The 21,603-nt window shown below is 47.2% G+C and overlaps 1 protein-coding gene across 3 annotated transcripts in view; it reads left to right on the top strand.

The window, feature by feature from the left end:
* Positions 1-21,603, top strand: part of LOC126523442 (UPF0462 protein C4orf33 homolog) — a 288,556-nt gene that overhangs the window by 118,906 nt on the left and 148,047 nt on the right. For 2 of the 3 annotated variants that reach the window (XM_055066822.1, XM_055066821.1), the window contains exon 1: positions 1,925-2,210. In XM_055066822.1, coding sequence (XP_054922797.1) covers positions 1,957-2,210 — 254 coding nt within the window. In that variant the 5' untranslated portion in view covers positions 1,925-1,956. Of the gene's footprint in view, positions 1-1,924; positions 2,211-21,603 lie in introns of those variants that run through there. The other variant, XM_055066823.2, reaches the window with a different exon arrangement.

Raw genomic sequence — 21,603 nt, 5'->3', positions numbered from 1 at the left:
CTTTGGTTCTCTAATAATGGAATTGTTGTAAATGCCCAAAAAACAAAACTTGTTTGTTTTCGCTCCCAACTTAAGACTACTGTTATTAACATGCCTCTCTACGTGCATGAGTCAGACTGTGTTCATTGTAAATGTGTGCCTATTCCATACGTGGATCGTGTGAAATATCTCGGAATCTATGTCGATAGTAATTTATCTTGGCAACATCACTTATCACTTATTTGTTCTAAACTGAGGTCAGTAGCGTGGCGGTTGTTTAATATCAAAAGTATTGCACCCTTGTCTGTAAAAACGATTACAGCACATGCACTAGGTTACAGTGTGTTGAGGTACGGCGTTACAGTCTTTGGCTTTTGTTCTGATCGTTGGAGATGCAGGGTAGACCGGATTATAAAAAACATTCTTAAAAATGTTGCATACAATTCCCCAATAGTAGCCTCTGCAAATATCTTCCGTGAACTTGGTCTACCGAACTTCCATTCCTTACTTATAGAAACAGTTGTCGTTAAACATTTCCGGAATTCCGCTTTCAAACAAAAAAGTGCCGCCTCAAGGGAGCTTAGAAAACATGTCTGTTATGTAGTTCCGCATTCCGCCACAAGGTATGGCGCGGCCAGACGCTGTGCTTATGTGCCTGACATATTTAACAAATTGCCAGAAGAAATTTTTAACGCGACATCAAAAAGTACGCTCAAACACTTCTTAAAGCAGCTACAGTAAAGTTAACCTCTTGTAAATTTTTTTTAGCATCGCAGTATTTACCTCTTCAACTTCTGTTATATGTAGATAACCAAATGTTATCTTGTTCTTTTCAATTTTTTGCCATTCGTTTTCTTTTTCTTCTTTTTTTTCATGTCTCATCAATTTATGTATATTTTTTGCTTTGTCTATCATATTCATTGGCACGGTCCTACAAGCCAACTAAGGCTTAGACCGGCCTGCTTGTGTTGTTTTGTATATTGTGTGGCAATAAACTTTAATATTATTATTATTATTATTATCATTATTATTATATTTATTATTATTATTATTATTATTATGATTATTATTATTATTATTATTATTATTATTATTATGTACCTTACTGCATAGCTAACAAGATAGACAATGTCATTCTCACTAACTATGATACCAGACACATGACGCTGCATATCTGGCATCAATAGCTGTTGTGGTGCATGTGTATAAACCATTGCTAATAGAGCAAAAAAAAGCACAACCAGTGTGAAAAGTCCCAACAAAATCAGATAGCAACAATACAGCTCGCTTTGCTAACCTAGTTTTGGGGATTACGAAGACGAAATTGGACTTCACATAGCACTAATAATTTTCGTTTATATCACGGGTACGATTACAGAGAGCAATGCTGAAGATTCTTAAGGCAGGTAGGCATTGCACCAGGCATTACTGCCTAGAAAAATTAAATAGGAAGCACAAACTGCGATCGCGGGGTTGCTGAAAGATGTACAGATGCTCTGCGTAGTTCAATTCGCAAGAATCGTCGCGTTGGTCAAAACTCATCAGAAAGCAAGGGCACATCAATTTTGAGAATGAGCCATTGGCTTCGCGGTGAATTAATTTAGCATTGCACAATAAGTCATTTTCGAACGTTGAGGAGTTCTCACTTTCATTTACCTATACGTGCGTTTTTGTGTTTCTAGTAGGGCAGCGTGGCGCCGAAATAAATGAGAATAGTACGCTGCCACAGTCTCTTCCGGCATGGTTTCCTGCCATGCGGATGCAGACACGCATTTCCTATTAGGCGCGATACGCGGAAAGACGAAAGTTTGGGTCGCTTATGAAAACGGGCCGCACCACTGCCCTCATCCTAGTAGAATTAGAGGAGAGAGGGAAATAAAGTACAATCAGGAGCTTCATTTACCGTTAGGCTCAGCGCTTCTGATGAGAAGCGGCAAGGCAGGCGGATGAAAATTATTCGAGACGTAGCGTGAAGCGATGAGCCGTCAGCGGACGTCCGCCGCGATCAACCCCGATACGCAACGGGCGCAGCGACGGCTTGTCAGCCTGCGCGACTCGAATTGTTTGCAACAGTTGGCGCACGCAATCGTCGCGTTGCTGGTGTCGCGCGCTTCGGTCGACCTCTGGACCTTCGACATGCAGGCATCTTCGGGTGGTTCCTCGGTGTGCCTCTACGCACTCCTGCTCTCCGGGGCGTTTTCCAAAGTACGCGCAGACGGAAACGAGCCAGAGTGAGTACTGGTTTCTGAATATACTACTGCTTGCCATAGAGACTTGGGAGATCCATTGAAGTAATAGTGTTAAACTGACAACTTTTGTACTACAAACTAGTGATGACGCACATATTCAGATCGTAACAAGCGACGGCACTCATTATTCCTAAATGGCTGGGATGGCTGCCTGTGAGCTAATAAATGGCGAAAGCCGAAATTGGCAAAAGAGTGAAAAAGAATAAATAATAATGCGACAGTAAATTCCTGCGGTCGGACATAGCCGCTTGAATTAGTGCCGATCGCAAAATGTACGCACCAACAATCGCCATGTCTTTCAAAAGAAATGTACTCGTATCTCTCTCTCACACACAAACACATATTTAAACAAGAAACGCTAGGACCACGTAAGAAAAATGGGACATTGCTGACATTTCGGCTGCAAAACCGGCCTTCGTGAGACACTCTGGCGAGGGCTGGTCCTGCGGCTGGAACGGCAGTAAAGTCCTCCTTTTTCCTACGTACTTCTATTTTCACCTCATGTGAGCGTTTTTCTCGTGTCAACTAATGCTTCGCTGCTATATACATTATACATTATAGGAAGCCCATAAACAAGGCTACCCCGGACTGCATAGGAGAAATCGTTTCTACTTTTAATTGAATTAAACAAATGATAAATAACTGAAAATTATCTCATTCAGCCCAAAGAAAAATCTACTACTTACATTTTGTTGATTTTTCGTATCAGACGATATACTCACACTGTGTATACATTGTGAAAATTCTTTTATTGACGCTTTGTTCTTTGGAACGCTATGAGCGTATATTACAAAGTACGCTGGGCCGTCACGGGAGCAAAACCTGATGTAGGTCACGAACTATATATGCTATTTCTTGGAGCTTCAAAAAACAAATACTTGCTGAGCGGAGTGAAACGAAATTTCGCGCAATCTCGCATAACCTTCTTGTAGCAAAATTAGCATTTTAGTGAGAAATATTGTTGTTATGGAAGTATGTTTCCTTATCAAGTGCGTAACATGACTTCATCAAGTAACCACCTTTTTTCTTATTATAGTTCATGTGATATCTAACTGGTTTCTATTTATCTAAGTTTACTCTAACAGTGCTCCCTATATTATTGGGTGGGAAGACAAGATCATTGTCGTCTTTGTCGCCAGCAAGAACCAGGAGGAATAATAGCAATGTTGATGTAAGTAAAAATAAATTTATTTCCTGCTACAGTGTCTGACGCTCTTGTAGCCACCAAAAATATTTTTACGGAAAGAAGGTGTAATAACCATCGTGCGTACTTCGGGGTCAAGCGCACGCTTGACTTCTTATGATATGACTAATAAAAATTGGGCCCCTCTGTTTTCTTTCTTCTTGTTCACACATATATATATTGTTACGGGGTTAAAACAGTCAGACGTATATTTACACAATATTTACAATAGTTGTAGCAGTGACAACATGGTAGACCGCGTGAAGTCTAGCGCGTCGTCTTCTTCCGACCAGGATTAAAACAACTTCGTCAGCGTGTCACATGACCCCCAGCGGCTGAAGCACCAGCTCGCTGCTGGTTAGGAGGCGGGCGAGTGATACAGCTTGAGACGCGCGACGTGCCCCACGTCGAAGCGCTGCTGAGCCACGGTTGACTCAAGAGGGGCCATTTCGTATGTGACGTCAGTTACTTGACGCAAGACACGGTAAGAGCCAGGGTAGCGTGAAAGTAACTTGCGTCGCGACGGCGAACAAAGGAGAAACAGGGCACCCGGTGTGTAATGAACGTCACGATGGCGGGCGTCATATAGACACGGCTGATTGTCCTGCGACTCCACAAGTCGACGTCGGGCAATATGGCGTGCTTATTGTGCTTTGAGTATGGCTTCACGGGCGTACTCGGATGTGGAATTCAGACTAGCAGGCAGAACGGCGTCAAAAGGTAGCGTAGGGTCGCGGCCAAACAAGGGAAAGAATGGAGAGAAGCCTGCGGTATCATGGCGAGACGAATTATAGGCGAAAGTAACGAACGGCAGCGCAACATCCCAGTCGCGGTGGTCAGCGGAGACATACATGGACACCAGGTCAGTGAGGGTGCGGTTAAGGCGCTCGGTTAGACCGTTCGTTTGGGGATGGTAAGCAGTAGCAAGTTTGTGTTCAGTCGCGCACAAGTATAGAATGTCATTGACAACTTTAGAAAGAAAGTAACGGCCTCGGTCGGTGAGGAGCTGGCGAGGGGCGCCGTGGGGAAGGATGACATTCCCTAGGAGGAAGTCGGCGACACCGGTTGCACAGCTTGTCGGAACAGCCCGTGTGATTGCATATCGGGTGGCGTAGCCTTTTGCTACAGCAATCCACTTGTTTCCCGAAGCAGACGTAGGAAACAGGCCTAAAAGATCAACACCTACACGGGAGAATGGTTCTGATGGCACGGCAAGTGGTTGAAGGCGACCAGCAGAGAGTGTGGTTGGCTTTTTGCGTCGTTGACAAAGGTTACACGTAGTGACATAACCACAGACGTCGCGGTATAGACCAGGCCAAAAGAAGCGCCGACGAACGCGGTCATAGGTCCGTGACACGCCAAGGTGACCTGCAGTCGGTACATCATGAAGCTGGGCGAGAACAGTCTGACGAAGATGCTCAGGCACAGCGAAGAGTCGGTCAGGGCTGTCCGGGCGCATGTTAGAACGGTACAATATACCATCTTGAAGGGAAGGATCGGCCGTCGTTGAAGTGAGCCGTTGAACAAGGTGTTTCAAGGAGGCGTCCCGACGTTGTTCGGCTACAATATCGCGAAAAGCAACCAGAGAGAGAACGGTGACATGTATGCCGGCCGCAGAAACGTGAGGAGGCTCGACAGGATGGCGCTACAAGCAGTCTGCATCTTGATATAACAGAAGGTGTTTCGAGGAGGCGTCCCGACGTTGTTCGGCTCCAATATCGCGAAAAGCAACCAGAGAGAGAACGGTGACATGTATGCCGGCCGCAGAAACGTGAGCAGGCTCGACAGGATGGTGCTACCAGCAGTCTGCATCTTGATATAACAGGCCGGTCTTGTATACAAATGAATAGTTGTATTCTTGAAGGCGCAGAGCCCAGCGGGCAAGGCGTCTTGAAGGATCTTTGAGGGACGAAAGCCAACACATAGCCTGGTGATCAGTGATGACTGTGAATTGGAGGCCGTACAAATAGGGGCGGAATTTACCCTATGCCCGAACAAGAGCCAGGCACTCACGTTCGGTCATAAAATAACTGCTCTCCGCAGAGGAAAGAAGGCGGCTGGCGTAGGCAATAACACGTTCTCGCCCTTGTTGTTTCTGCGCCAAGATAACTCCAATACCGTGGTCACTGGCATCGGTACGGACTTCTGTTGGAGCTGAACATCAAAGTGAGCGAGAATGAGCGGGGACGTAAGTAACTTAATCAGCTCGGTGAAAGCACCAGCTTGCTCACGGCCCCAAATGAATGCAGCGTCTTGGGGAGCTGACTGAGAGGGCGCCAACGGTCGTAAAATTTCGGAGAAACACACGGAAGTAGGAGCAAAGGCCCAAGAAGCTGCGAACGTCCTTGGCACATGTTGGCACGGGAAAGTCTTTCACTGCCCGTATTTTATCGTGATCGGGGCGTACACCAGAAGAATCGACGAGATGCCCGAGCACAGAAATTTCACGACAACCGAAGTAGCATTTGGACGAATTTAGTTGTAGCCCCGACTGACGGAAAACAGATAGGATCGTCGATAGGCGTTAGAGGTGTGTCGCAAAAGTCGGAGAAATAAGCTCACGTCGTCCAGGTAACAGAGGCAGATGGACTACTTGAAACCGTGTAGGAGGGCGTCCATCATTCGTTCAAATGTGGTAGGGGCATTACATAAACCGAAAGGCATCTCTTTGAATTGATACATGACATTGGGAGTAATAAAAGCTCTCTTCTCGCGGCCCATGTTACCGACGGCAATTTGCCAGTAGCCGGAGCGAAGGTCGATGGACGAAAAATATTGTGCTCTATGCAGGCAATCAAGGGCATCGTCAATGCGTGGTAGCAGATAGACGTCTTTCTTTGTTACCTTGTTCAGGTGTCGATAATCGACGCAATATTGCCAACTATTGTCCCTCTTTTTAACTAGTACAACTGGCGATGCCTATGGGCTGCAAGAAGGTTCAAGGTTGTCTCGAGAAAGCATCTTGTCAGCTTCATGTTGGGTGATATGTCGCTAAGTAGGCGAGACGCGCTAAGGTCGCCAATGGATCGGGATCACATCACCGGTGTTTATTCGATGTTTTACGAGAGATGTTTGTCCTAGACGGCGCTCTCCAAGGTCGAATACGTTCCAGTATGAGGCAAGGAGGCAACATAGTTCTTGAGCACGCTGGGGTGGAAGATCAGGAGCTATCATTTTTGTAAGGGCATCCAAGTCGGAAGAAACAGGGGATGAAGCAATAGTTGAACACGAGGAGCTGTCACAAGTTAAAGCCGAAATGTGGTAATCTCTGGCTGGCGTTATTTGCGCGAGGGATATTCCGTGCAGGAGTACTTGTGCACAGAGTCCAAAGTTCACAAGAGGAAGGCATGACGTATTGTCCGAAATGGTAATGACGGTGTGAGGAAAAGCGACGTTATGCGAGAGCAGGACATCCAGATTATAGGATACGCTGTAGTCACCGTCTGGTACAGGTGGAACAGGGGAGACACCTATATATGTAACGGCACGGTGAGGGAGGCGAATATGCTCTGTGGAACATAGCCGTATCGCAGCACTATCGGGAGATTCAATAGCAGAAGGTAGAGCGAGTTTCACAATACCAGCAGAACAGTCTATCAAAGCGGAATGTGTAGACAGAAAAACAACGCCCAAGATGAGGTCGCGAGCCCCCCCCCCCCCCCCTCCACCCCTCGTTCCCCCCTCCCAGTGCTCTAGAACATAAAATAAAACAGAAGTGTGATGTCCGGCGACACTCACGCGAGCCGGACACATGCCAATAACGGCTGGTATTCGACCGTCGGCGACTTGGACCACAGGCGACGGAGCAGGAGCGAGGACTTTCTTGAGACGATTCCGAAGCTGAGCATTCATCACAGATACGTGCGCGCCAGTGTCAATCAGAGCCGTAGCAGGTACACCATCCACGTTCACTTTAATGAGGTTCCGATGTGTGGGCAAGGTCAGAAGAGGATTTTTGTGTCGGGTCGGTTTGGCAGCACCAACTCCAGGTGCTGCGCCCGTTTGTTTTCCGGAAGGGTGCGCCGGAAGGAGGTAGGGTACGGTGATCGGCGGGATGGGGGCGATCGGGAGAAGCGGCGACGTGGCGAAGGAGAGCGGCTAGAGCAGGCAGGAAGAGAAGTGTCGCCTAAATTTACTGGCTGCGTTTGCGGGAGGAACCTAGGAGCAGCATGAGGGCAGTGACCGGGGGGTTTAATTCCACAAAGCCCGGCAGTGACGTGAAATATGACCGATACGGCCACAAGTGAAGCCTGTCGTGTGAGGCCTGTTATCTGGAGTGCGCCATTAGGCCGGGGTGCGATACCGCTTTGGGCCATTCAGGCTGCGGGTGCGTATAACAGTGCTGGACGTAGTGTAGTCGGGCTGATTAACTGAGCAGACGTTGATCAAGCCAACGTTGGCCAATTCATGGCGCACGACGGACTGGGTCAATGAGACGGTCGCCTGGAAAATGTCGGCATTAATTCAGAATCAATTAAGTTGCCACCACCCCTTTTGCCTGTGCGGTTCATGTAGTAGGGATTATATGTTGGAGATGCAAACACGTTCTCTTCCGAGGCAAACCAGGTTCCTGAATACATCACAATATCAAAGCGTACTTGGTCTTCGTTAAAAAAATAATCGAGTTCATTCTGCTTATTTCTACCAGATCTAAGGTTCAAATGAACACAACTAAGGCATTTTTGGCAATCAGTATGATAGAAGCTTTTAAGGTTTGTAACGTCTACCTGCGCAGTTGAGGAAGGAAGCATGGTGAGAGGGATACTAAAAGAAATATCAGGATACAGTGCCAGGTAAAATCATATCACAGCTTATCAAGGTGAGCCGCGCAACGAATGACAACGGCACTATCGCCCTCTCTTTTCCTTACAAGAATCTTGCCATTACAATGCCATGAAAAACGATAGCCATTGCGCTCTGTCCATTCTTTTGCGCAGCGGAGCAGCTCCCTGTTATGTTGGGTCATGTTCTGAGTGATCGAAATACCCGATGAATTATTCCTGACGGCTTTCCGCTTTTCCAGCCACATATCGAAGGTTGACTGCTGGGCAAATCGAACAATAATTCCAGGCGTTTTGTTTGGCTTTAATGGTAGCCTGTGAATAGCGCCGATGTCATTCCCCGTCAGCTCTGGTAGGCTAACAGTCTTAGCCCGATCATTCAACCTACACAGCAAATCCTCGTTTGGCGCAGCTTGAATGCCGTGTACTTCTATGTTTAGTTTCCTACTGCGAAACTCAAGGTCATTTACAGTCACTTTCAGTTGCTGAATGTCATTTGAAGTGGAAACCGCCTGTAATTTGCCTACACGCCTGTTCAAGCTACTAATGTCCTGCTCCTGTTTAATTTGTTGGTTCAGGATTTCGTCATACTTCTGTGACAATAGCTCAATTGAATCCATAATCCCCCCAATTTGAGCTGGCAGCCCTACCAGAGCATCAAGCCTTCTAGTTATATCTGCCAGACAGATAGTTAGCTCAGAGTTCATGTTTGTTTTTCCCCACCGTTAGCTTTTGATGGACGGCAAGTAGTGCATCGCCATGCCTTCCGGCCGCTTTCCCCTTTGCTCTTGAATGTTGACTCCGACCAGCCAGAACAATTACCAACATGATAAGAGGACCCGCATTCGCTGCATTTCAGGGCACGGCCGTCACATGACAGGGGCTCATCGCAGGACTGGCATCTGCTTGCCATGTTTTCTGGTCCAGAAATGCACGGTAGCACTCAGTTTGACAAAAGGTACATATAGCACACAGCACTGAGCAAAGCAGAGAACACGGTGGCAACGGCGGTAGCGGTAACGTAGCGGTAAACAGAAGAAATAAGCGAATTTATCAACCTGGATAGGCAAAAAATAACAGATAAGTGAAGCGCCCCTCCCCCACCGCTGCCACCACCCGTGTGTCCAGTCGCAGTTTTCGGCACCGGAAGCGCGACTACACTTGCACGAGGTCAGTGACGTCGATCAGCACGCAGTTCCGCAGCCACAGTAGCAGTTTTTAGGTCGTCTGGTGGGTGGAGAAAATTTAACGATGAAGAACACGTTGAAAAAAAAAAACGTCGCTTAGGAAAGCAGCAGCAGGCGCGACAATTCCAGCAATGCACGAACAGTGAAACACGGCCTGCCCAGAAGTCAGAACCAACCTGGATAGGCAAAAAAGAACAGATAAGTGAAGCGTCCTTTCACCACTGTCGCCGCCACCCGTGTCATATTTGACACGGGTGGCGGCGGCGGTGGTGAGCTCCTGTTTGAGCTCACCACCGCCGCTCCTGAGCTCCTGTTTACAAATGTCCCAGCAGGTAAGTTCCTCCTCGTGGGTCTGAAATCAGACTCGCGCCGTGCCCACGAGGTAAAATATCACATTAGCGAGCATAATGATCTGGTCCCAGTGGTTCCTGGCGCTCACTCGCTCATATAGTTGAAGCCAGTTCAACATCAGTGTCGTCAGTGCCAGAAAAGGTTCCTGGGTCGCGGGGTTGTGCTAGAATGACGGTGGGCGTGGGTGCCGACGGGCGCGAAACATCCTCGCTTTGAGCTGGCATTGTAGATGCAGCCAAGGAGCGCCCGCTGCATAAATCCATCTTGATAATGATCCTGCAACCTCCACCGAAAATGTAACGGGGTTGAAAAAAGTCAAACGTATATTTACAAGATATTTACAATAGTTGTAGCAGCTGACAACATCGTAGACATTCATTACATGGTCCATTATATAGCGAGGGTCTTTAATCTGGCAGCTTTGATGCCCTCAAGCACCATGTGTGTGGGTCTACTGACCAGTTCCCTTCACCGAACAAGTTCATGGATACGTGACGCCTGCGGTAGAAAAGACGTTCGACATCCACCGCCTGGGACGCGAGTGGTGGCACTGGCTAACAATCCCAGGGTTAGTTCCAGTGGACAAACAAATACCGCAGAAAGTGGATCTACGTGAACATGACGACGGAGGTCAGGGGCACTCAGTGGCTCGATAAGGTAATTCATCGAAGACGCGCGCTGGGCAATGCGATAAGGTCCATCGAAGCGTGGAAGCAATTTTGAAGAGAATCCAGGTGCTTTCGAAGGTACTGGCAGCCAGGCGAGGTCACCGGGAGAGAGGGAAGGTAGCGCATAGTGAGCCTCATGGAGTCTTCTCTGATGCAGTTGCTCATCTCTGGGGAAGTGGCGCGCTAATTTGCGGCACTCCTCGGCATGTCATGCTAGAATAAAAACGAGCACGCCTATGAAACATCGGGCTGGTAGGGCAGTAATGTGTCCGCGGGGTGGGATGAGCGACCGCCGTAGAGCAAAAAGTAGGGAGAAAAGCCAGTGGTAGTCTGGGTTGCACTGTTGTAGGCAAATGTGACAAATGGTAGATAAGGTCCCAACCTGTGAGGTCGTATGCGACGTACATGGCCAGCATGTCATGCGGGCTCCCGTTGAATCATTCAGTTAGTCCATTGGTTTGGTGGGCGGTGGTGATTCGACGAATAATGTGGCACTGAGCGAGTAGAGTTTCGACAATCTCGGAGAAAAAAACGCGACCGCTGTCGCTGAGAAGTTGACGAGCTGGGCTGTGATGGAGGATGAAACAGCACCGCAGGAAGGACGCTACGTCGCGTGCTGCGGCAGCAGGGAGTGCTGCTGCAGCTTCAGCCTACGGCGTCGGTGGCGATAATCCAGCTTTTAGGAATGACAGATGTCGTATGCACGTCTACTACGCGGTCGATGCCTATTAGAACAGTCAAATGAAGAAGGAGAAAGGCGGGCACAGGGAGCGTTAAAAAGCTTTCTTTGTCTTTTTTTGTGTGAGTTTCCAATATCTGCATGTCGGCAAAGTGCTTAGTTTGAATTCTTCAACCGGTACAGATGCTGCACTCTGCGACGTACTCTCTTTCCGTCAGATTTTTTCAAGAGACAAAACGGAACATGATTATTACGACCAGTAACCGTCTTTTTCGATTTCAGCCAGATCCTACAAAAGTCTTGGAGATTCTTTTTCGTCCATAATAAATACGATGTCGCCCACATTTGCTTCAGTATAAGAAATGACATTGACCTAGTAAGCTTATGGTATCTGCAAAATATATTTCTTGCGCCGTCTCTTCCAGAAGACATCACGGCAAGCTTGTAGTCGCCTTCAAGGTCTCTTCATCCTTTGTATAATTTGGCTCCTTCGCCGCAGTATTGTCGTCATGAATGGATACTAGCCATCGGATGATAAGAAAATGAGCTGGTGCAAGTGATGGATCTTCGAGCTGAGTCGATATTGTCGTCAATGGGCGCGAGTTGACCAGTGATTAAATAAACTTTTGTCAGTACACTCTGTAATTCAACGATGTTCAGAATAGTTTTCTTCAAAGCTTGGCTGCGGGTATGAGCCGTTACCAGAAACCACCCCACTTCCAACAACTTTTACTTAATTCTATGTTCTCTAGAGTACTGCAGCACGCGTTTGTTTCGAACATAGTCCTAGATTCCTTTTAGTCCTTTTGATATCCTTTTGAACGTGAGAAAGTAGTCGGAACACACTGTTCTGCAGACACCTCTTGCTGTGAGCCGTGTGTATGCATCTATGTATGCCGTACTGAGGCTGCACATAAGTTCGAGGTGAATTGCACGAGTTAAGATAACGATATGTGCTTGCATTGGGCTCGAAGTAGTTGCGCTGTAGCACATTATCTATACCCACAGTGGAAAACGGTTCGTATTCTGCCGCTCTATCTTTGGGTAGAGGCGCGAACAGTTCACTCATTGGTTTGACTGTACATAGTATGCGCATGCTACAGGGTCCAATAATTTTTATCATCATTTGTCGAACTCTAATGGTGCAGTAGTTCTGTCTTAATTGAGTTAGTGTGTCGAGTATACCAACGTTTAGGAGGCGTCGGTGTTCTCTTTCTATGACTTGTTGGGTGAATTATTGCTCTGCCGAAAAACAATAAGATGCTTGTCGCTGTTCGTGAATTATGAACCTCGAAATTTTCCGCCCACTCTCATCAAATTGTCTTCATCTTTGTAACGAGCAAATTTCATGAGGGCAGTGTTGGACGCATAACCTTCGCCAAACGCAATTTCTTGTATCTCAGAGATGCAAATTTTCTATGCGTTTTCTGTCTCAGACGTTAACAGTGGCCTAATTGTCCTGGCGTCTAGACTCCTTGCGTTTTCAACGAAGCGGAATATCCAAGGAGTGATGTTCACACTCTTCATAAGATTGTTAATGCGAGAGAGGTGAGCAAAGGAGATGCACTCATGGTTGTCAACTGTAACGTTCTTGTTTCTTCGTCACTTTTTTCCGGAGCCGTGGAGAGTTCAGTTCGCCAAAACGAGGCTTTCTTAATCAGCCATCCTGGTCCATTCCACGAAAGTGTATTTTCTTGAAGACGCTTCCCTGTTAGGCCACGTGTTAGTATATCTGCTGGGTTGTATTCTGATGGACATTATCGCCACTGATTTGGTAAACTTAGGGCATATATTTCCTTTACGCTGTTCGAGACATTTACGAGAGTGAGTTTATCTGCCAAAGATTGGCTGTTGATAAGACGGGAAGTGCGCTTCCTGGTCTGTCGATGTGCCTCTCTGCCCAACGTGCATGAGTCGCGCTGCCGTAAGAGCTCCCAACAGTTCTAACCGTGAAAACATTAGCTTTTTAAGCGGTGCCACTCACGATTTCACGATCACCAGTCTGGTCGTAACTTGTGAATTCTCTGCCTTTTTTCATGCATAAACTGCAGCTTCATATTGCAGTGCGGTGGAATCTAAAAAAGAAGTCGCAGTTTCGGCCGACAGGCGAAGCACCGATTGCGATAGCATATTAGTAGATAAGAAGTAAGGATAGCAGTCTTATCGGCCGTATCAGCTGGTAGACGTTAGTTTACTAGCTATATTAGCAATGCTACAATGCGTAAGCGCGACCGAACGAAGACGTAGAAAGAAACAGACACACAAAGAAAGAGCTATCTCTCTTTGTCCATTTCTTTCTACGTCCTCGTTCAGTTGCGCTTGCACACTCTATCAAGGATTCAAACCAACTAGCCCGTAAATGTGCTTTAACTAACTTAACGATCAAGGTGCCACGCTCGCACAGGTAAACATGAACACGGCTCACTCGATGGGCGCGGAAATTCGCTGTAAAGATTCTCGAGTGTGGAATCACGGTAGCAGCAGCGATTGAATTGACTTTGGTGCGTCTCTCGCTTCAACTCCAACGAAACGTCGAAAGCACAGCGCAGACGAAGCTGCCGGCACTACGCGCACTCTGCGGGTGTGCACTTTGGCGATGTCGCATATCACTTCAAGATACGGCGGCCGCGCGGCCGCGCCTTGAAGGGCCCCTCACCAGGTCTGGCGATTTTGAGCTGACAAGCGCAGAGCATACATTGCGCGATAACAATCGTGTCTGCAAAGTATTACATTGCTACGCGCCGCAGAAAGATCTGAAATTTCAATCAGAACGCCGTTTCCCTCTTCACTCGCGGCCGCCGCGCTCCAAGCCGGAAGGTGACGTAATCGGGCCCCTGCGCCTACGTAATCATGTCCGCAGTGTGACGTCGCTCATGGTGACACGTGTCCTCGAGAATTTTTAAGACAACATCTGTTATCTGTGCGATCTGTTACTTGAATTGACGAATTGTAGTTTAGAGAAATAATCAAACACAAACGGAATGTCTGCGTGTTTTTTGTTTTACTTCGCACCGAAGGAAGAGAGAGGGGGGGGGGGTACTTCCGCTTCGTCTACTTGTTCCCACGGTCGCGCGGTCACGTGTGCAAGTACCGAAACTATGTAATTTTCAATCAGGTTCGAGCGCGTGGTCATGCTCTGCGATTCGCTAGTTCTGTCTCAGTATTCGTGTAGTACTGAATTATAGCGCTTATTATGTTTCTTTGTGCACAGCGCGCTAAATCATGTGCTGCGCCAAGGAGACAACAGCTAGCGCGACGCCATCGGCGGAAGGGCGCAGCGCCGAAAAAAAGAAAGCGAGGAGCAAAAAAAAAAATGAAGGCGGGGACTGCGACGTATGCGTCACGCGATCCTCGAGGTCGTGGTATGGGAGAACGCAGGGAAGGAATTCCACTTGCGTAGGCTCGACGGGGCGAGTGGAGAGACCGTCGGCATTGGCCGTGGAGCCCGCCTGCTGAAATCATGGTTTCGTGGCACTGAAATATTTCTATCTCGGCTATTCATGAGTCGATCTGAAAAAAAATTGCGCCAGAATGCTTCCTAGAGGACACGTACCACCTTCCAGCGTATAACCAAAATTTGCTAAGGGGCCTGGTGAGGGGCCTTTTAAGCAGCAGCCACCGGAGAAGAACGCCCCCTCCCTCACCTCACCCCCGTGCCTCGCGCGCAACAGGAGAGGGCGCGCTTCCGGTCCACCTTCCACTCGCACGTGCGAGACTGAGCCGCGTTGCGCAGCTCATCCTCAGACGCTTTTACGCTCTTATTCGTACACATAGCATACGGCACGTCAACGATTTTATCGCTTTCATACTTTGTACGGAACCTCACGGCAATGGCTACGCCAACGGCGCAAATTGCACCTGGAGTGCCCATATAATTGCTATCGCAATAAAAACATGGAAGGTTCGTTTGCAATATGGTTCTTCAGTAGTGATTTACGTGGGACAAGCATCATGTTCATAATATGAAGACCTTTGCACCATCTTCCCCAAGAGTCAGATATTTATACTGGAGGATGATCGTCCCAGGGCAGCTTTTTCTTCCACAACTGTTGCAAAATTATTTTGGTTTCACTGCGAACGAAGAAAAAAAGCCGTATGGGTCACAAATCAGACTTGCTGTCTTTAATACACGCTTTTTTGTTGTTGCCAAGGATGAGACGAGCTGCATAATTTCGGATGTGTCAAATCCGTGCATATCATCTCCATGGTACAGCAGAACTAGTATTTTTTTTTTTGGTTTTGGGAATTGTTAACAGACTATCGTCGTTTATGTCTGTTTACCTTTCTTCACTGATATGTTCCATACTTGTGCAATTAGTTGTGTATATACGCAGATGCATTCCCGCTTCATAGATGAATTTAACTGCATAATTACAAGCCAACAAATCCATCTCCGTATGTCTGCTCCGGCCACAAAGTCGCCAAAATAAAACTGGTGTTTTAGTCGACTCTTGATCTCTTGATCTTCTCCCATTCTATTGTCAAAGTGGCGGTAAATTGTGGCCATAAACAGAAACAGGCTTGACGCAGTTCCGATTGTACACTATTAATTATCCTCCATATGACTTGTCTTGGGAGTGCTTTCCCTCGTTTCATGGGACTTTCGTACAAAATTACCAAAGTGCATTGCAGTCAAATTCAGCAAGATGGATTTGCAAAAACGCATTCTTAGTGTCAACTGTAACTGCAATGTTGTAGGTTCAGAACTTTAAAGGAAGCTCGATGACCGATGGATTCAAAATTGGTCCTGCATGCAAAACATTTAAAGACAGTCTGCCAGGGCTGCTTGAAGAGGCGTCAAACACAATCCATGTCTTTGTGGTTTCTAATTTGTTGCTGATTGCTGCCCACTGTGGTAAGAGGTAAACCGATCCGGTACCTTCGTTAATGGGTACTTGTTGCGCAATATCATTTTCTTCATATTTTCGTATTGATTTGTCATGTCGTGCCAACAACTCCTCGTTCATGAGAAGTCTTCGTGTCAGCTTAACAAATCGGTCCTTTGCATCCTATATAGTGCTGTCTAGTTCATCAGCGTTATCCTTCCGATGGAAGCAAACTTCATAACTCCCGTCAATTTTTTTGACAAGTATTTTGAATTCTTGGATAACTAATATCTGACGTATCATCCTTTTCAGGTACTATTCACATGTGCTGCACATCCCAAAACGCTTCAAGGTGTTTCGAAATGTCTTCATCAAGACTGCGGGTTTCCACAACGACGTTCATACGGCAGCAGTGTTTTTTTGACACTTTCAAAAGTTTTGAGAGGGCCTTGCAAAGTCCAACCAAACAGTGCTTCTATGGCAGTCTGTTATTTAGCTTTCTCATTTTTTTCAGTAGCAACCTGCCACTAGTAAAAGGATGCAATAAGAACATCTATATTGTTTTAGCTCTCGTTAATGCGGGCATCATCTGCAAGTTTAAGTCTGGTGCATATTTTATGACCCGTTGAGTCGGGGAGGTACATTGATACACCGTTGCAAAACTCGAATCAGCGTTCCGTCATATCAGCTCTATAGAAAAGGTGCCACAAGCCGCAGTAACATAGAAGAGAATGAAACGTCGCCAAACGAAGACAAGGTCATGTTCTCTTCTCCCGAAAGTTGGCATTTAAGTTCTCTCGCTATCTCTTCGGTGACGAATGCACTGATTACATGAGCTCTCAGGCATAAGCTTCAGCCGTTTGCAGCAACATCGCCGCATCAGTTTTAGAAAGCGCGCATGTGTCTTGCACGTCTTTCACTGCTTTCTGCTCTGAGTAACTGTAAGACGTGTTGGAGTAAGGCTGACAAAGAAACGTGAAATGTCTTCATTGACGTAAATCCCAACGTAAGAACCTTGCATTTTTGTACTCTTTTGCGAAGTGATATTTCCTACGGCCTCGAAAGCGCCATCAGCTTCGTTTAATCTTTTCTTTCTTATCGTGAAAGGACATTTTTTTGTCACACTTGGTAAAGCAATCTTTATATGGCTCGTAGAAAAGGCAAGTTTGCTTAGATGTTCAAAGGTTATCGTTAACGCAGCAGCTGAGGCTGAGGCAAATTCTGTCTTGTTTGCGTTGAATTCCTTTCGCCCTGAACATCTCTGAGCAACTTGAAAAGCTTGTTCACTGCTAGGCACTTCCCTCTTTAAAAGACGATAAGCTCAGGAGAGCTGTTACTTTCGTCCACGCTGTTGAACCTGTCTTGGCAATGGCCCAGCAGAATCTCCGGGGCTAGGCACCTTTCTACAAAAACATTCAAAAGGGTGCTGTGCCCTTCCTGCTTTACACTAAGGGTCGCGAGACCTCGAACATTCTTGAATGTTTTATCGTAAAGAAGTCGCCAAGAAACCACGTCGTAAGCTGAAATCACAGACTTTAGCTGAAGCTGAGGACTCTTGGTGTCATTCACAGCAACTTTGTTGCGTCCAAAACTTTCTTTGAGCAAGTCTAGTGAAATTTCGTAATTGCTATCTGCCAATGATTGACCATTTATGCTATTCTACCTTGTCAACAAGGTAGCTTTTCAAATATGTAAATTTACCAAGGTTGCACATATGCTCCTTCTTGTGTATAGAACACTCGTACTGATCCCAAAAAGAGCACCAGCTTTGAACACGTTCATCGAATTCGTTGAGATCCAGTTTCGTAAGCTTCATGGTATACCTCCAAATTCACTGTTCTGTCCACGAGTTTTGCGTTCACTGCTTGGTCCAAGCGCTTGAGTATCGCCTATTGACTTTCCATTTCTTTCATTCGTCTGATAACTTTAGAGTTCGCCGAAGATATAGATAGTTGGTAGCTGTCCACGCTTTTAAGTTCCGATTCAAATTGCTCATCCTCTGTCAATTGTTCAATTGTGCTGTCTAATTCTCATTAAGCTGCCTCCTTCATTAGTAGAACGTTTAAGTTGTCTAGCAGCTCACCAACAGTCCTTGAGGAAGATGAGATCAGCGAGGCGGGGTCGTTGATGACTTTGGTCACGCCAGCCCGCGGGGCATTGCGCTAGCTCTTATGGCGATCTATTCTCGCATAGGCCCCCGGCAATACCGGCAGGGCTCTCGGAATCGGAGGCATAGTTGCTATTCCAGGAGTGGACAGTAGCGGTAGAAGATGTCGGCTCTGGACGTCTGTGGACATAGCTGTTTCAATCCACCTCAGTGCAGCTTCCTCAGAGCTTCCTTTAGAGCAAAACGTCGTCGTTGAAAGACGGGTTTAGGGCACTATACTTCTAGGAATGGCGGAATGTCGTAGACCCGTCTTCTACACGTTAGGTGTTTATGGAATAGTTAAGCGAATAAAAAATGCATGCGGCAGAAGCGTTAATAAGTATTCTTTGCGATCATTTGTATGAATCTCCAACACCAGCGGTTACCGGAGGGCGTCATATAAAGCGCACCAAAGAAACTATTTCCGGCGAAGTCAAGTGAGCGGGTGGAGACTACAAAGCTGCAGAATAACGGCAAGGGAGGGATTTTCGACGTTGGTAAATGAGCGAACGAATTTGCGGACGTATGTAAAAATTCCTCGACAGTAGTAGTGCTGCCGAAATCGTTCATATGTTTTGAAGACTCCGGCGTGGGAACACTGCGGGTCCACGTGAAAGTCTGCGCAGAGAGTCGACCACAAGCTGCGCGGTATGACGAGTAGCGATTTGCGGCCGTCGGATACATAGTTCCGTCGGCGCAAAAGGCCGTCGTGAATGGCGAGGTTACACCTTGGCGGCGGAGTGAGCGACAGGATGTAAGCGTCGGTGTGGCAGAAAGCAGGTCGAGGAAATCCACTATCCAGGGAACTGATAATCGCAAGCAACCAAGGTCGGCACACAGACGAGACCGCGACAGAGAATCAGCATCTGAATGCTTGCGGCCAGAGCGGTGGGCAACATTGATATCGAACTCTTGAAGTCGAAGAGCCCATTCAGCAATGCGGCCACATGGGTATTTCAAATTTGATAGTCCACAAAATGCGTGACAATCCATCACGACGAAAAAATTGCGGCCGTACAAGTAAAGGCGGAACCATAGAGTTTCTCACTATATTACATAGAAGGAAATCTGGCGCTGCTTCGCTGTAGTATACATGCGAATGCCGGTATATTGTGACTCCAGATCGGCATCGCTCTCGGAGAGCCAGGCAAGCACCGTTCCGTCTGTCACAACCATTAACTGTCTATTAAAACAACACGTAAAAAGCTGTTTTAGCTGTAATATTACAGAAAACATGTTTAGTTTAACTATGAGAATTTGTTATTGCATGTGCAATTGTATAAAACATAAAAAGTATCAGCGGGCCGCTAAAGGACAGACCACAAGATTCGTGCGCGCTTTGGAGCAGCTTGTCGTCTCTTCTTGCTTTTCATCGCCTGCTTATGCATTGTAGGTGAGTAAACGTCACCGGAAGATGTAATATGCATCAATTGAAACATATTATGAAGGTTTTACTTTATGAACGCGTTGTTTGTGTAGCCGTATCCACGTTTTAGACAACGCCTGTTACAACACCAGCCAACACAAGCCCCGCAGACACATATACCGTCCTTCCCATGACGGCACAGCGCCCCTTAGGAAATTCCCATAGACGGTGGCGCCAGGCTTCCCTGTAGGCGTTATAGTGAGAAACTCTACGGGCGGAGCTTGCTTAGGGCCTATACTATGAATAACCATTTTTTTCCGCCACACTATATTTAATCTCTGCTTTGATGAGTGTACGGCTGGCATAAGCAACAACGTATTCAGGATGCCCTGGTTTTCGCTGGGCTAGGTCGGCGCCGAGACCTATGCCGCTGGCGTTTGTGTGTACCTCCGTCGGAGTTGCAGGATCGAAGTGAAGCGGGCTAGAAGGCACGGCGAGAAGGCGCCGTAAAGTAGTGAACACCTCGTCGCAGGCAGGAGAATATGATGGCAGGTCTCTGGAGCTGTCTCAGAGGACTTATTATAGACGCGTAGTTGCGAATAAAACGTCGAAAGTAAGTACATAAAGCGACAAAACTACGAAATTTCTTTAGACTTGTTGGTCTTGGAAAGTCAGTAATAGCCGGCAATTTCGCGGGATCAGGTTGTAGACGGTGCTTAGACACGACATGGCCGAGAATGGTTGACTATCGATCGGCAAACTGGCGTTTCTTGAGACTCAGTTGGAGCCCAGTGTTGGTAAAGCACGCCAGAACGCACCTGAGGCGGTAAAGATGCGTCGTAAAATCCGGAGTGAAGACGACAATGTCGTAGAAAAGCCACGTTTGCCATCTAAAGCCACGCAACACAGTGTCCACAATTCGTTCAAACGTTAAGGTGACATTACAGAGGCCAAAAGGCACCACGCTGAACTAATAAAATTCACCAGGTGTAGCAAATGCAGTATTGGGCTTGCCAGAGTCGGCCGGGTAATTGCCAATGCCCTGAGTTCAAGTCGAGTGAAGAGAAGAATTCAGACCCCTCTAAAGAGTCAATTGCAGCACCTATTCTCGCTAGAAGGTACTGTTACATACGGAGCATTAACTAGAATCAGTCGAATTCTCCGAACGCTGCCACTCACCCTCGCATTCCATTTGTGGTGCGCAGAAGCGCGTCGAACATGCTAGGTACCGGTCAGACGAGTTGCCAAGCGGAGCTTTTGTCTCCCCACTGTGTGACCCTTCCTGAAAGTGAAACTGGAGGCGGGCACGGTTCGAGGTAGTTTATCTTAGTCTGGAGAATCGCTGCTTTGCAGCACTGGCAGGTCTTTCAAGGACCACCAGTTCCCTCCCGCTGAGCGCCTAGCAGGCGATGAAGCAACGCCGGACGGAGGCACCCATCGGAGAATAGAGCCCATGGAGCATCCCTATTGGTCGAACATGAAGCCACTTTCACTGAACGATTATAAGCCAGAGAACCATCGGAAAAAGAGAGACGCTCTTCTTGCCGCGGGCCGTCGCGTAGTACTTGCCGCGGGCCATTGATAGCTTTTTACTGTTATTTTACTTTGGATCTATTCCTGCACATAATGTAAATAAACCTTAATTTCTTTAAGTTCTTCTCAATGTCGGCCCACTCCCGCGCTCAACGGCAAGATCAAGCCGTACACGTCTCTGCGGGTGATCTTACTTTGGCGGCGAAAGTCAACACAGAAACAAATAGAGCCATCATTCTTAACGAGAACGATCGGCGAGGCCCGTGGACTCTGGGAGGACCGCACAATGCGGCAACGAAGCATGTTGTCTACATGCTCACTAATCACATGGCGTTCCGTAAGAGACACATTGTATGGTCGTTGCCACAGTTGTGAATGGGAGCCCCTGTCGATGAATTGCTTAACGGTTGACGTGCGTCCAAGACAAGGCTGAATAGCATCGAGAGAACAACAAAAATGGTACAGGACGGCAATAAGCTCCAAGCGTTGATCTGATGTAAGGCCGTGAGCAATGCATCGGCTAAGCATGTCGGTGGAAAACTTGTCAGAGCAAAAAGAACGCCGATGTCGGTAAGGTCGTCGCGAGAACTAGCATCTGGCATCTGGCACGTCGGTGATGGGCGGGGAGTGAATGGCGAGGACATAGCCGAGACAT

Source organism: Dermacentor andersoni, chromosome 6 (assembly GCF_023375885.2).
Source record: "Dermacentor andersoni chromosome 6, qqDerAnde1_hic_scaffold, whole genome shotgun sequence".
Lineage (NCBI taxonomy): Eukaryota > Metazoa > Arthropoda > Arachnida > Ixodida > Ixodidae > Dermacentor > Dermacentor andersoni.
This window is presented reverse-complemented; position numbering and strand designations above follow the sequence as displayed.